We start from the raw sequence: 15248 nt of genomic DNA on the forward strand, positions 1-15248 counted from the left end.
GGTGCTTTTTTTTTTTTTTTTTTTTGCTTGAGATTTTTCTTCCCATACATATAATGCTGTCGAGGTAAAAATGATAATGATGGCTAAATAAATGCTGCTCTTGCTTTTTTTTTTTAATCATCAAGTTTACCGTATAATCAAAGCAGTTTGTATTAAATAAATTAAAAAGCCTTTAGGCGTTACCATGGATACAGAAGTCCACAAACACAGCAGTGGTGTTATGCGTCCGTCTTGTCTTGATTCTTAAATTAAATCACAAAAGGTGAGTCCTGATTTCAAGTTATTGCTTTAGAATATGAACAGGGCTACAATGATAGATAACTGATGATTTAAAAAGCTTTATTTGCTAATATGTGGATGATATAAGCAACATAAATTATACAGTCATTTTCCTTCCATTTTCTGTGTACATGTGGTCCCAATAATCCATTATTTTTCTTTTTTTTCCTCCCTGTTATATTGCTACGAGGTGGGGGTAAAAACATTTATGATATGAAACACTGATGCACCAAAGTGTTTTTCAGTTTAGTAATAGTTGACACGATTGATTTTTTTCCCAAATACATGAACTATAACCATTATGTGTTGTGAATGTTACAGACTTGAAAATGGAGAAAATGTACAAAGTAAAATTCCCTCTTGACCAATCGATCGAGACTGCCTTGGAGCGGAGACAAGCTGCCGAGGCTGCACGCAAAGCTCGAATTTTCAATACAAGGTTGCGAGTGATGGGCCTTGACCTGGATGCACTCACCAAGCAGACCCAGGAAAAAAAGCACCGCCAAGAAATGGAGCGAGAAAGGGACAAAGCTTTCGGTAAAAGATCCACGACAGCCATGATGACATGGTGACAAAATAAAATAATATTTCTGCGCACATTGCAGATACGCTGAGACTGCAACACGATGAAGTTCTGTTGCAGAGAGACAGACAGGAAAGGAAAGTGCGAGAAGCTTTGCACGCTGGCCTCACTCAATTTTGGAACATCCAGCAGCGCGTGGAAGACTCGAGCGATGCCGACCTCAAATGTGGCCTGAAGGGGGCAGTCACAATCACTGTTCCAGAGGCTGAACTTGGGCCTTCCAGCATGCAGATCTTTCAGGTAGCTTGTGCCTGATGGGTGCAAAGACATAGCTTGGAAAGACCCAGCCTGATTTGTGTGTTCCATAGGGTGAAGATGTTGGCGAGGCTCAACGGAAGAGAGAACAAATGAAACAAACGGAAAGGGATCTGCTGACACAAAGGGTCCAACAGGAGAGGAGGTGCTTAGAGGACAAGCACAAAGGTTATTATTATATTTTTATATTCTTAGATCACCTGCACAAACACAATAATTGCACGTTAGCGGTATTATTTCCTACACAAAAAATAGCAATACATTTTATTGTCAGGTTCCATTTGTGAGCAGTTTCGAGTGAGTGAACAGGTCTTGATTTGTAAGATGTGTTTTGCAGAGATGCTGGCAGAGGAAGAACTGTTGCAACAAGACCTCAGCTGGAGACAGCAACACAATGCTGAGGAGGAAAGCAGAAAAGCCGCCCGGGTTGCTCTTGACCGCTACAATCGAGCTCTGGTACAACATCTTGCTTAGATGTGACAAAGGTTAAATCTAGAATGTCAACTTTAGGGGTACTAAGCTAGTTAGAATGTGACACAATGAATACCACTGATGATCCTGATGAAGTGCAAAGCTGACAACAATGCGCTGCCTGAAGGCCACAGAGCGGGCTGAGCGATTGAAGGAGGCCCATCGGCGAGAAGAGGGGGAGAACCTTGCTGAGAAGTGGCACACACTCACGTCCGCTATGATGACAGAAGGTTGGGATGCGGCTGTGAACCAGCTCCAGGACGCCAAAGCCTCTATGAGGGACAGTTGGAAAGGGATGAGCCCTGAGCAAATCAGCGCCATCTACAGGGCAAGGGAGGAGCAGTGCATTGAGAGACAGGTGCTTACTGACTAAGTAGTGCTTCAACGCAACCATGATCTGACAGCCATTTTTTTTTTTTAATCACTGCTAAGAGATGCCGAGATATGGAGAAGAACCGAGATGCAGCCTGGAACTCCTGGCTTCAAAAGGCATCCGGTGAGGCCCAGCAGGAGGAAAGGAGATGGTCCGAACTCAGGAGAGCAAAGCAGATCCAAGAAGAGCAGTTCAACTTGCAGCTGGCCAAAGAGCAGCAAGCACAGTGAGTAGCAAGCACAACCGGCAAATTAATCTCGACATCTTACTCACTTTTGTGTATTTTTGTCTAGTCAGCGTTATTTGGACAAGGAGCTGTACACCAACAAAGCAACTCCAGAATACTTCTGCCAATTTAACACCACCTCTCGCTGATGCCGACACGCGACATGGAAAGACAAAAGGACCCAAATGGTCACATGAATCTTCTCCGCCGACAAATCAAGCACAGCTTGGATCGTTCCGCATACTTTATTGTCCGCTCGTATATCTCGTTACATTGGTAGATTGATGATGCAATTACACTTATATTGGCCCCATGGAGAATTCTATGTGGGGCACCTGGTACCACAACGAGGCACATTTACAAAGCCGCCGACAATCCCCAATCATGCAGTCTTCAAAAATGCTTCTGCAAACAAATATTTTTTTGGGCTTTTTTTTTTTTTTTTTGGAGGGGAGGGACGGTGTGGGCAGACATTAGCTTTTCCTGATCTGTCCTGAGTGTGTTTGGGTGTGTATGTGTGTGTCTTAACCAAGACTCGCCTGACATGTCCTTGCCTTCTCGTTTTATGGTCACGTGACACTTGTCTCGTCGCATCGACTGACCGTGCCGCAACCTACTTTTCAGGACAAACAAAAAGAGTGACTTGCCAGTTGGCACGAAACAAAACATGACAGTTGAGAAATTTGCATAAAATTGGCAAACATCTACAGACTTTTCCCCTTTTTTATTTGACCTTCTTTTAATTTGCAGAACAGCCAAATTTTTACGACAATAATATGGCAATAACAAAAGCAACGATACAAAGAACAGTGACAGTTTCGCTTTAAGATGGCGCTCAGAAATTTTATACCTGCAGATTTTCAAGCGGTTGTGGTTTTTTCAGGGATGGACTGTATTTACATTTTAAGATCCTGCAATAAACTCCTGCAGCCATCGTAGCCGAGCTACGTTGCACTCCGTAGCACGTAGAGTAATTATTCATACCCTGGGATTTTGAAGTACATTTTTGTTCTGTTAAATTTAGATTTTATTCATTTTTAATTTAATTTTAAGATTTTATTTTTAATTATATATATGCCCGACCACTATGAATCTATCAAATTAGAACAAGGCTCTGCAGTGAAAAAAAAAGCAGCATTCATTATTGGGGATTTTTGTAAAAACATTAAAAAAGACAATTTAAAAAAAAAAAAAAAAGAATTATTTTTAAACACACTTTTTTGGGACACTTGATGTGGCATTTCTATTTAAAAATTCACCAAATTTTCTTCAAAACGTCATCAGGGTATGAGTAATTGATGGCCTGAAATGTAATTTAAAAAAATACATTCTCGATGTGATTTCAACACCACCTACTCGCCTTTATTATCTGCAGATTGCCAGTCAGCTCACCAATCTTAAACTGCATGATTGATTGTATGGCGTTTACCCGCAAAACTCCGCCCCTTTCATCTGCAAGCGCTGCTGCGTTGCACCTCTCAAACAAAACACGGAGCGTGATAGTGTAGAAAGAGACAAAGACAACATACAGAAAGCAACACAAATCTTGACACAAAATTTACAAGCTCATCTCCAATCACAACATTCCACTTGATGATGGAGTCATGACATCAATCAGGTGCTCAATGCAAAACCCAGCAGGCACAGGAACGCGTAAAGGACCAGGAGCTAGAATACTGGAATATGGCTAAATAGATTACATGTCGATGCAAATATATACACCAGATGCTAGTCAGCGTTTTCACAGCAAGTTCCTCTTTATGCATTGTTAGTGTGTTAGTTAGTCATGATATGAAACTGTATGAAATCATAACTTCAATGCTCTCTGACAAATTATCTCAAATTCTCAAATCCGCGAAATATATATATATATATATATATATATATATATATATATATATATAAATGATTTTATATATATATATATACACATATATATATAGTGTATATATATGATTTTTTTCATATATTATATATATATATATATATATATATATATATATATATATATATATATATATATATATATATGAAAAATAATCCGATACCGATTGACATTGGTACTGCACATTTTTTTGCAATTTTAGAGTTGCTCACTAACGATTATTTTCTATCAATTATATTTCAATTAAATGATGAATCAGGGGGGAAAAAAAATTGCAAAATTTTTCATTCCTTTCTCATACAAAAACACGACATTATTTCAAATTGACAGTGCAGAAAACGCACAAACATATTTTACGAGTTTAGTCGGTAAAGGGGGAGGGGACGCCGCACTGCACGCAGGTTGATTTATCGTTGAAAGGCATGAAAGGCATTGATCGACATACCAGATGCCGATCACGGGCTTTTCCGGCCGCTCAATCGGAGCACGACTAATATAGACGTATAAACGGGATTAGCTCATAAAAATGGAATACAAAATTGAGACAGTTATCCAAAAAAAAAAAAATAAAAAATCACCGGCACTTACATTGTGTGAAATCATTATAAAAAATAATAAATGACGAAAATGTAGCACGACAGCTGCGTCCCATCACGCTTCCCTTCCAGTCGGCAGCTGCTCTGTTCGCAGCCCCTTTCGATTATTATTATTTAATCTGCACAACATTCTTCTTTGCCTTTTTATGAAGAGGTTTAGAGGTCAGAAATCAAGATGATAGATGAAAGTTAATCATTTAACGTTATACATTACACAGACGACGAAGGATCACCGATTCCTCCATGTCAGGGTTAGTCGGATTTATGTCCCATGGGTCCAATACTTTCTTTGGACATGCCTTTGGTCAAAAACAGTCCAGTCCATCAGACGACACCAGCAGCAGTTACGTCGATTAGGTCGTCACACTACTCAACGGGGAACGGGAGCGTACGGGCACGTATGTGTTGACATGTTTTGGTCTTGACGGTTCGATGGTCAATCGAGGATGGTGGCTTGGTTGGGCAGGCCGTTAGCGGCGGCGGCGCCGTTGAGCGGGGAGTTATCGGGCACCGCTTGGCCCTCGCTGGGCCCCCGGCTGAACTGACTGGCCAGCGACTCATCCAGGTTGATCTCGGTGGTCAACACGCTGCTGCCGTTGAAGTTCAGGTTGTCCTGACTGCACAGCTTGCTCTCCTCGCACAAAGACGGTTGGCTGGCGGTGCGCTTCTCCTCCAGGTCGCTGCACGAGGGAGGAGATCAATGAACGGGGGAGGAGTAGAACCGATGTTTTTGATCAAAGGAAATAGCGAAAGCGGCATGCAGGTGAAAATTTGGGATCGGGAACCAAAGCGTACCTTTCGAGAGATCTGCAAAGCAGGCGCAGGCATCGGGAAGAAAAGGGGACAATAACGGTAGCAGAAAAGGGTTAAGGAAGCCAAAGCAGTGGTGAGGGAATCACGAGGCTCAAGAGATGCATCACATGACCAACCTGTACTCTCCAAAGGTCTCGTCCTTCATTGGTCGAGCTTCTGAGTCCATCGGGCCTTCCTCTTTGTCTTTCACTGAGCAGAAGAGAAATGGTTGACCTTAAGTATCAGCTTGATAGTTTCTTGAGGATTTATAATCTTATAAATATAGATTTAATAGATTAAATCTAGACTTATAAATTTAAATGATATGAAAATTATTTTTTAATCAAATACATCCCAAGGTGTTCAGATCCCGTCATGTTTTGTTCAGTTCTCAAATTGCCTTGCTCTGACAAACCAATCAGAAGATAGAAAAATGATTATTGGCCATCGGAAAGAAACTGAAATCTGATTGGTTCAAGAAATGGTCCCGTTCTCGGACCGCATTTAAGTTGAAAATATAGGTCGGTGTTTCTGATAGCACTGCTATGGTGTTAGTTCCAAACTTGTGGATCTGTAAAAGTCAAGGCTAGCAAAGAACCTTTGAGCTACAAGAAGAATAAAGAATCTTGACACCTGCCTGAATACTTTCCCCCTTTGTTCCTCCGGACAAAGCAGAGGATGAGCAGTATGAGCAGTAGCAAGACGATGGCGCTGACCAGGCCGATGAACCATCCCTGGGTCGCAATGCTGGGCTGCATCTCAGTCACACCTTCAAAGTAGATGGACATATTTTTAGAGCAATAACAGTGCAAAGAGGGAGATGAAGCCTCGGGCTTGTAGAGAGCTCCACTCCTGTTATATATACATCTCACCAGGGAACTGAAAAAATGCCCTGAACAAATCATCTCATACGGATCACACTTGAAAGCACTTCAATCGAGATGCAGGGAACGACTAGGACTTCCTTGTGGCTTGATCTTTCAACCAAGGAAACCCGGAGGAGGAGCAGAAGATGAAAGATTAACACGCCATACCGGTTCCCTCGGTGTCAATTTCTGTCTGAAAGAAGGTGACGTTGCTGTGGATGAAGAGCAGATGGTAATGAGAACCAGGTCTTAGACCCTGGAGCTGGTAGAAGGACTGCGAGGAGTCCACGCTCTCGGCCTTCTTCCGAGCAGCATCTGTGCAGACAAATTAAGATGGTCAGGGGTTTGAAACCACAATTAAATTTACTGGCCAATGAGATGCTCTACCGTTCTTCTTGAAATATTGGATCTGGAATGGAACGTTCCTGTGGCGCTTCTTGGCCACCCAGGTTATATTCACAAAGTTCTCTCCAGGAGACACGCTGATGTTCATCGGAGGCACTGAGAAACATTCAAGGGTGTGAGTCACTGAGTCTGAGTCTGAGTCAAAGAAGGCGCCTACCTCCATCCAGAGTGGTGGCACCTTCCCTCATGATGGCTTCTCCATCTCCAGCCGCAGTGCGCCCCTTCAAGTAGAAGCGGTAATGGCTATGGCGATCCAGGCCCTTCAGGGTGAGGTGGCTGATTGTGGGATCGTCGATTTTCTCCATCTGCATCGGGCTGTCGTCACTCTCCACGACTGTGGATGAGAAGACATCCCATCCGGCTTTAATTGTTATGTTACTGCACGTTTAGAGAAGAGGGGGCGGAGCTAGTATAGCATTAGGGGTAATCAACTGGAACCTATCCCAGATGGCTCCAGAAGAAAATCATCAATGATGCTCACTTTGTTGGTACTGCAAGTGGTACCCAATAAGAATCCCGTTGGGCTGACTCGGCGGTGTCCATCGCAAAGTCATTTCTGTCTCAGATGGACTGTCCAACGCCAGAGAGGTTGGTGGATGTGGAACTAGTCAAAGAACAGAGCAGAGACGATCACATGAGCTTTAAAATGACACTCAACATGTTCTCCAAGACTATTGGACATTGGTTCCACAGAGTTGGAATAATATTTCGTGCCAGTCCACCTGAGCTCCTTCATTTCTCACCTCCTTCTTCGGTCTCGAAGGATATCATCTCCGATGGCGGCCCATCTCCTTTGCTGTTGAACACGCTAACGATCAAGCCGTAGCGGGAGTACGGTCGGAGATTGCTGATCACCTTCCTCTCCTCGTTGGCCCCGGTCTCCACAATGACAGTGGTCAATGGCTCCCTTGCCCTTCGAGCTCTGTGGCGACCCCGGGAGCCGAATCGACTCAAGTGAATCTGGAGCCAGAAGATTTGTTCATTTAAACGTACACTTGTGATTGTAGGAACGAGGAACAATCAAAAAGGTCTTGTAGCAATAAAACGGCGACACTGCTTCATCTGTCCATTTCTCGATCCATCCTCGTTCATGAACGTGACCTCTGATGTGACTCAATAAATGACTCAGAGTGACTTTCTGTTCATTTCAAACCTACTGCCCCGAGATTAGCTTGGTACCTTGTAGCCCAGCAGATGTCCTCTGACCGTCTCTCTGTCGATTGCGGCCCAGGTCACCCTGATGGCGGTGCTGTTCAAGGTGGCAATGCCCACATTCATGGGGGCCTCCAGTGGAACTGAGAAAAAGATACGGATGTAACGCAACACACCGATTGCCGTCCAAACGCTGGCTAAGCCAAACGACTACGCTTACTGTTCTCGCCCGAGTAGCCAATGACGGGATCGGGCTCAGGCCCGTCCCCCTTTTCATTGACAGCCTGCACTTTGATCTCAAATGCAGAGAAGTTGCCGATCTTGCTGATAACTAACGGGGGTTCAGTCGTGTAGTTGGGGTGCCAGTCGGGTCCGCTGCCCACCACCCGCCTCCACAGGATGCGGTACTTGAAGTCAGGTCCGTTAAAGTCCCGTTTGTCCATTTCCTGTCACGAGAAGAACATTAACCTCTTCGGCAAGGTCTCAAATCTTTGAGAATGAGTTGAATTGAAAATCCGGTACCTCCCAGGTGATGACGAGCGTATCTGGGTCGGTGGACTCGCTTCGGACATCTTCGGGGTTCTTGTCCGGTGCTACGGTCGACACATTTTAGGCGGCAATACAAATGTGTGGCTACAAACGCTACAAACAACTCGAACCTTCAGCATCTGTGTTGTAGATCTCAGACGGCTTGCTGGGATTACTCTTGCCCACCTCGTTGATGGCGATGACACGGAACCGGTACGACATGAAGGGCCAGAGAGAGAGACTGGCGTGGTTCTTGTCCCCCGGTATTCTGCTCAACTCTTCCCAACCTCGCTCATTTGAAACCTGATCCTCAAACTCAATCACGTACTCTGCACATTATGGAGAAAGATGATTGGAGCACCGAGTCAATCATCTCAAGATGTCCGTGTAGATACGGACCTATCACGGGGCTGTTGTGTTGAGATCCAGGAATCCAACTGAGGTTGACTGCGCGTCTTTTAGGTTGCGTAAGTTGAAGAAGGCCAGGAGGATCTGGACGATCTGCAGATAAGAAATTGGCATCACTAAAGTTCTTAGCTCTTTGATTGTCGAGCGGTGAGCTCACCGTGTAGAGTGAGCGTGCCGGTTGCTTGGGCCATGTCCAGATTTGTGATGACCTGACACGTGTAGTTGCCTTCATCGTCAGCTTTGGTATCAGAGATGATCAAGTCTGGTCCTTCCAATGTGTATCTAAAAGATGTCAAGTGGGGGTTTAATTGATTCTTCACATCAATCTAGTAGTATCCAGTAGATAGAGGTCTAAGACTATTCTCGGTCTAGTTTCGTCTACTCTTGCCGATGTTTTAGAACAAGTCATTTAGTCGAGTTGACGTCTCACTTTAGATCATTGCTGGATGGAGACAGCTTCTGGTCGTTCTTTCTCCACTGGATAAGCGGAGAGGCCAATTTGGGGTCCACAAGAGAGAGACAGGTGAAGATGGCAGTCTGTCCAGGCTGTACCTTCAGAGCCTGCGGAGGTGACAGGATCACTGTTCGGTCTGCAAGAGAAACAGAAGGAGATGCTGAGACCTGATGCTGAGATGTTTGTGTGTGCGTGTGTGTGTGCGCCTGCCACTCACTGAGCACCTCCAGCTCTGCATTGATGGACAGGTTGGTGTTCTGCACCGAGCACGTGTAGAAGCCCTCGTCGTCATGTGCGACATTGAAGATTTCCAGACCCCCTGTGGTGAGAGGGTTCATTCTGGAATCAGCCAGAAGGGAGGAGGCACTGCCACTGGTCCTGGAAAAAAAAACAGATCCCACTTGCATGGCTTTTCTCCAGGAAGAGGTGAGGTGGACATTCAGATTGCTGGGAGGTGTGGATGATCACATATGCGTCCTGGGATTGATATGGAACAGATGGAGGGTTTGCCTTCTTGGGTGAGCATCAATCACACTCCAGATGCAAAAGTGTTTAATCGCTAATGAAATGCATCCTACGCTATCAACTCACCAAATCAAATGAGACACCGTGAGATTAAAAAAAACAGTGCAATTGGTGGCTTGATGGTTTTACCATGTGACTTTTGGTTTAGGAGATCCGAAGCTGTCACACTCCAGTAAAACCTTCTGGCCTTCGGTCACCGTGTACGTGTTGCCGTCCTCGGTCAGGATTTGTGGAGGCAGCTCTGAAACAACAAAAGGACGGACGGCTGAGATGCAAACGCACCGTACATGGTGGCCACCAAATCTCTGAAACACTCGTTCGTTCGTTCGTTCGTTCGTTCGATCTCTCACCAATAACATAAACGTTGATGTTTGACAGGATAGCTCCGTGCTTATTGGAGGCCTTGCACTGGTAGATGGCCGTGTCTCCGAAATTTACGTCCTTGAGGATGAGAGAGCTGCTTGGCGTCACAGTGCGTCTGGAGTCTTTGTCAGTCGCTGTTTAAGAAAAATTAAAAGACACAGAGGCTAAGCGGCACGTTAGCATGACTTCACAAGTCCGTTTGTTTGTATACTGACATGAAAGCGGGATTCCGTTGATGGTCCAAGTGATGACTGGAGTAGGGATGCCCTCCGCCTGGCAGTCGAGTCTGACGTTCTCACCGGGAGCGTATAACATACTGGCCGGTTCTTTGGTCCAGTAAGGAGCGGCTGAATCAGAATCACATGAGTGTTTGTTGAAATTTTACATAAAGCCTGGAACGAAGACGATTGCAACAATGTCGACGGACGAACCTTCCACCGTCAGGGTGTAGGTGTGTACGAGCTTCCCTTGGGAATTCTCAGCAAGACACTGGTACTCGCCGGCGTCACTCTCGGAGATATTGCTGAAGCGCAGACGGCGGTCAAACATTTCTTTGGAAGTCCGGGATTCGGACATTTCCCCGTCCTTCCTGACCCATGATACTTTTGGAGTTGGACTGAGGGGAAAGGACGGAGCGACGGTTCAAAACGAGAGGAAGCAGATGCAAAAAAGCAAAGGTAGGAGGAAAATGGATGTTCAGTCATTCACTGCCATTGACGGTTATAGACGTCAAAGATATTAAGTGGGTTGGCTTGAGCACCTAGACGTCTTAGACACTCACTAGCCTTGGACGATGCACTCCAGTTCGATGGTCTGGCCCCTGAGTGCATGGTAAGTGCTGTGGGTTCCAGTAGGTCTCATCATGTGGGGTCTTCGGTTCCGCACAACTGAGTTGGCTGAAGCACAAACAGAGTAAAGCCTCATTCCGAGGACTGGTGGACTGGTGCTGGTTAAGGTGCGGCTCTGATGTCAAACTGAAACTCTTACAGGGGTTGACGGTCAGCGTAACAGCTTCCTTTGCCAAGATGGTGCGAGTTGCCAGATACTGGACATTGCAGGTGTAGTCGTTCCTGCTGTCCGTGGTTTCCAGGTGGGCAAAGTAGAGGTTACCATCCTTGCCCACGACCACCCGCTCGCTCAGTTGGATGTGACGCAGCTCTGCAAGGATGGACGAGAGAGAACACGCTGCTAATGTCAGCTTTGTTTCAAATAGGCCTCTGATTATTACTGTTTTTCCGGACTATAAGTCGCAGTTTTTTTCATCGTTTGGCCGGGGGTGCGACTTATACTCAGAAGCGACATATGTGTGAACTTGTTATTTATGTTATAGTTATTTGAATAACTCTTAATATCAGGCACATTCTCAGTTCCTTGTTTCTGTTTTTATGTAACGTTAGCATACCGTACCATTCAGCCTGTTGTTGCCTATCCTATTTTTATTTTAAATTTCCTTTCAAGATGACATGTCTGTTCTTGGTGTTGGATTTTATCAAATACATTTCCCCCCAAAATGCGACTTATACTCCGGTGCGACTCATAAATGTATTTTTCTTCTTTATCATACATTTTATGGCTGGTGCGACTTATATTTCAGAGTGACTTATAGTCCAGAAAATACAGAATATTTTTTTGTTTTTCCTCTCCGTGTGTTTATTTTGCTTCCTCAATTTCATTTTGGTTTTATGCAAGGACTTTATCTGAGACACAAACAGGAAGCTCTGTATTATTTGTAATATTTGAATATTCGGAATAAAAAAAAATATAGAGAGTGTGCACAAAATGAACTGAAAGAGATGGAGGCTAGTTGACTTACGCCAGTCCATCCAGTGAATGATGGGCTCCATGGAGCTCTGCGGGGGGTTGCACTTGAGAACAATACTGCTTCCCTCTTCAGATCTCACATGGACTTTTTTGTCTTTCTGCTGAGACGGTGGGACTGAAGGGAAAAGAGTGAGAAGAGCGTCATAAGGACAAAACCACTTGACATTTGATGTAAGAAAAGCAAAATTCGATAATATTACACTTACAACATACAGTGATGAGTTACACAAAATGTAAACGAAAGCCATTTTTTGCTTCAATTGAATGGATATTGTTCTACTCCTCATTGTGTGTGACATTATAGAGTGGACTTGCACAATGCAGTAGGTTGCAGCCATTTTTTTTTTGCAAAGGATAAAGAATACATGAGTATTATTTTCCGTCTCGTGTTGCTCATTTGCGTTCAGATATGTCGAAAACATCGAAACACCGCCAGCAGCCATGCTAGTTAGCCCGTCTTTAGTGTTTTGCATTGTTAGCGAAACTGACACGCTTGTTTTAAAGACACAATGTGTGATTTTTTGTTTTGTGTTGACTTGGACACACATGTCAAAGCAAAAAATAAAAATATCAGAACGACAGCTTGTTTTTTTGAAAAAGTTGTCAGGTCACCACAATCTGAAGGCATCACCATGGCAACGAGACTTGACACTCGACATTTACAAGCGCCTCTTTTGTCTCAACGGAGTGGCACAATGGGATCTGGGAGTTGCACGAGCTATATTTACTTGGTGCCTCCCCTCGGCTCATCGTGCGTAACCCCGCGGGAGACGCCCAAGAGACCTCGGCGTGACATCAGCTCACAAGTGTTTCTGGGGAAACGGTTGTCAGGGAAACTGGGAGTGAAGGAGGTCGCCCAGGAGAGATCCAGCCATGTCGGTGCACGTACACAAAGATGCTCTTTGCGTTAACAGCGGGAGCTAGCATGTGTGTGTGTGTTTTTCCTGTTGCTGATTATCATGTTCTCGCATCTAATTATGTTGGAGGTGGCCGTTCCGTGCTGTCCCAGTGTGAGTCTTCATTTGCAAACAAATGAGCTCTTTAGAAAGCAGGACGATTCGACATCACACGGCTCTGCTATTGCTTGCCAACAGACAATTAGCTTGCGCGCTCAAGCGTCGCTAATATATTCCAAATATAGCAGGCTTCTTAAGCGTATTACTAATTGAGAATATTAGGAGGGAAAGTGAAAAAAAAGGAAAACAAACACCTGTAGGCTGGTCATTTGTGTGTATCTCACTTCCATTTTTGCAAATGTTTCCACAAGTGTGCATTTTGTATGATTACTTAATTTCCATCCTCACCTTTTTAAATATAAACATTATAATATAATCAGATTATTTTGCTTGTAAGAAGTAGGAAGAGCCTCTGCAATTTTAGATTTTTTAAAGTGCTACTGTACACATATGTACAATTTAATTTCTGACTTTTTTTCCCAATCAAACTGGACTTTTTAGAGAGAGAGAGAGAGAGAGAGAGAGAGAGAGAGAGAGAGAGAGAGAGAGAGAGAGAGAGAGAGAGAGAGAGGGTATATGAGAGAGACAAAGAGAAAGAGAAACAAAAAGAGAAAGAGAGAGACAGAGAGAGAGTGTGTGAGAGAGAGAAACAGAGAGAGAGACAGAGGTAGAGAGAGAAACAGAGAGAGAAACAGAGAGAGAAACAGAGAGAGAAATAGAGAGAGAAATAGAGAGGTAGAGAGAGAGAGAGAGACACACACACAAAGAGAAAGAGAAAGCAAAAGAGAGAGAGACAGACAGAGAGAGAGAGTGTGTGTGAGAGAGAGAAACAGAGAGAGACAGAGGTAGAGAGAGAGAGAGAAACAGAGAGAGAAATAGAGAGGTAGAGAGAGAGGTAGAGAGAGAGAGAGAGAGAGAGAGAGAGAGACACACACACACAGAGAGAGAAAGCAAAAGAGAGAGAGACAGACAGAGAGAGTGTGTGAGAGAGAGAAACAGAGAGAGACAGAGGTAGAGAGAGAGAGAGAGAGAAACAGAGAGAGAAACAGAGAGAGAAATAGAGAGGTAGAGAGAGGTAGAGAGAGGTAGAGAGAGAGAAAGAGAGAAAGAGAGAGAGAGAGAGAGAGAGAGAGAGAGAGAGAGAGAGAGAGAGAGAGAGAGAGAGAGAGAGAGAGAAAGCAAAAGAGAGAGAGACAGACAGAGAGAGTGTGTGAGAGAGAGAAACAGAGAGAGACAGAGGTAGAGAGAGAGAGAGAGAGAGAAACAGAGAGAGAAACAGAGAGAGAAACAGAGAGGTAGAGAGAGGTAGAGAGAGGTAGAGAGAGAGAGAGAAGAGAGAGAGAGAGAGAGAGAGAGAGAGAGAGAGAGAGAGAGAGAGAGAGAGAGAGAGAGAGAGAGAGAGAGAGAGAGAGAGAGAGAGAGAGACGCAATAAATAATAATAATAATAATAAATAATAAAATGCAATATTTGGGCACGTGTGAGTACGCGTGGAGTGCTGAGTCCATGTCGGGTGACTTCTCACCATCAGTTTTGAGCGTGGCCTCGTCGGAGACGGCCGTGCCGAGCTCGTTGGAAGCGTAGCACACGTATTTGCCCTGGTACTGCTTCAGGGAGTCCACCGTGTTGCTGAGGGTGTAGAAGGCAAACGCACCCGAGTCCTCCGTCACCCCCAGCTCGGGGTCAGCGCCCGGGTCGAAATCCTCGCCATCCTTCGTCCATCGGAATCTGCAACAAAACGAACTGCGTGTCCTTATGTGACTAAATTGGAGGACGCAAATAAATCGGAGTCCCGACGGGGCTCCCGAGCTTATTATGGCTCATTGCGATATTCATTCTTGACTTGGCAAGCTCTGCAGTCTTCCACTTGCAAAGATTACATTCGTCCTTTGTTGCTGACAGAATTGTGACGGAGAGCTGCTTTCTTCTCATGATGAACCACTCAACGCGGACATCGAAAGTCACCCTCAAAGTCTCCATCAGTGTGTGTGCGTGTGCGTACGAACATGGGCGGCGGGTTTCCAGAGGCTTTGCAAATCATGACGAGATCTTCCACGCTGAAGACGGTGACAGACTCGGGCTGTGTGGTGATAACAGGAGGCTTCTTGACTGCAAACAAGACACATGGTCGTAAGAAGACGGTGAGCTCAAACACGTGCCTTGACATGCGCACTCAACTCCGTTCCCTGACCGCCCTCTTAACTCAAAACAGTCACGTGTGCCATTAATCTATTCCAGCCGCTTCAAAAAGAACACGTGTAAAAAAAATAATAAATAACCAATATTACACAATTTAAAAGTTTGTGCGTCA

The 15248-nt window shown here is 44.7% G+C and overlaps 2 protein-coding genes across 4 annotated transcripts in view; one reads left to right on the top strand and one right to left on the bottom strand.

Annotated features, from left to right (window-relative positions):
- Positions 1-39: 39 nt before the first annotated feature.
- ribc1 (RIB43A domain with coiled-coils 1) lies at positions 40-3125 on the top strand. The gene is made up of 8 exons (XM_049754508.2): positions 40-262; positions 601-816; positions 885-1102; positions 1171-1285; positions 1455-1573; positions 1716-1946; positions 2021-2187; positions 2255-3125. Exons 2-8 carry the CDS (start codon positions 609-611, stop codon positions 2334-2336), a joined length of 1140 nt encoding a protein of 379 aa, XP_049610465.1. The 5' UTR covers positions 40-262; positions 601-608; the 3' UTR covers positions 2337-3125.
- The window catches only part of l1cama (L1 cell adhesion molecule, paralog a), a 28982-nt gene continuing 16626 nt past the window's right edge, over positions 2893-15248 (bottom strand). For 2 of the 3 annotated variants that reach the window (XM_049754500.1, XM_049754498.1), the window contains 26 exons: positions 14944-15046; positions 14463-14665; positions 11975-12097; positions 11149-11319; positions 10943-11057; positions 10593-10777; positions 10377-10508; positions 10149-10295; positions 9928-10039; positions 9491-9651; positions 9250-9409; positions 8977-9101; positions 8811-8912; positions 8543-8740; positions 8406-8476; positions 8104-8329; positions 7911-8026; positions 7475-7691; positions 7213-7335; positions 6889-7065; positions 6714-6827; positions 6495-6641; positions 6098-6229; positions 5598-5670; positions 5464-5475; positions 2893-5348 (listed from right to left, as the gene is read on the bottom strand). In XM_049754500.1, coding sequence (XP_049610457.1) covers positions 5105-5348; positions 5464-5475; positions 5598-5670; positions 6098-6229; positions 6495-6641; positions 6714-6827; positions 6889-7065; positions 7213-7335; positions 7475-7691; positions 7911-8026; positions 8104-8329; positions 8406-8476; positions 8543-8740; positions 8811-8912; positions 8977-9101; positions 9250-9409; positions 9491-9651; positions 9928-10039; positions 10149-10295; positions 10377-10508; positions 10593-10777; positions 10943-11057; positions 11149-11319; positions 11975-12097; positions 14463-14665; positions 14944-15046 — 3689 coding nt within the window. In that variant the 3' untranslated portion in view covers positions 2893-5104. The remainder of the gene's footprint in view (positions 5349-5463; positions 5476-5597; positions 5671-6097; positions 6230-6494; positions 6642-6713; positions 6828-6888; positions 7066-7212; positions 7336-7474; positions 7692-7910; positions 8027-8103; positions 8330-8405; positions 8477-8542; positions 8741-8810; positions 8913-8976; positions 9102-9249; positions 9410-9490; positions 9652-9927; positions 10040-10148; positions 10296-10376; positions 10509-10592; positions 10778-10942; positions 11058-11148; positions 11320-11974; positions 12098-14462; positions 14666-14943; positions 15047-15248) is intronic. The other variant, XM_049754499.1, reaches the window with a different exon arrangement.

This window comes from Syngnathus scovelli, chromosome 2, assembly GCF_024217435.2.
Source record: "Syngnathus scovelli strain Florida chromosome 2, RoL_Ssco_1.2, whole genome shotgun sequence".
NCBI classification, from domain to species: domain Eukaryota; kingdom Metazoa; phylum Chordata; class Actinopteri; order Syngnathiformes; family Syngnathidae; genus Syngnathus; species Syngnathus scovelli.

Bases quoted from the DNA above. Each gene is read 5' to 3' on its own strand.
- ribc1 (XM_049754508.2), top strand. From the start codon at position 609: ATGGAGAAAATGTACAAAGTAAAATTCCCTCTTGACCAATCGATCGAG. The intron at 817-884 runs GTAAAAGATCCA...CGCACATTGCAG, and splicing joins AGAAAGGGACAAAGCTTTCG to ATACGCTGAGACTGCAACAC. The intron at 1,286-1,454 runs GTTATTATTATA...TGTGTTTTGCAG, and splicing joins CTTAGAGGACAAGCACAAAG to AGATGCTGGCAGAGGAAGAA.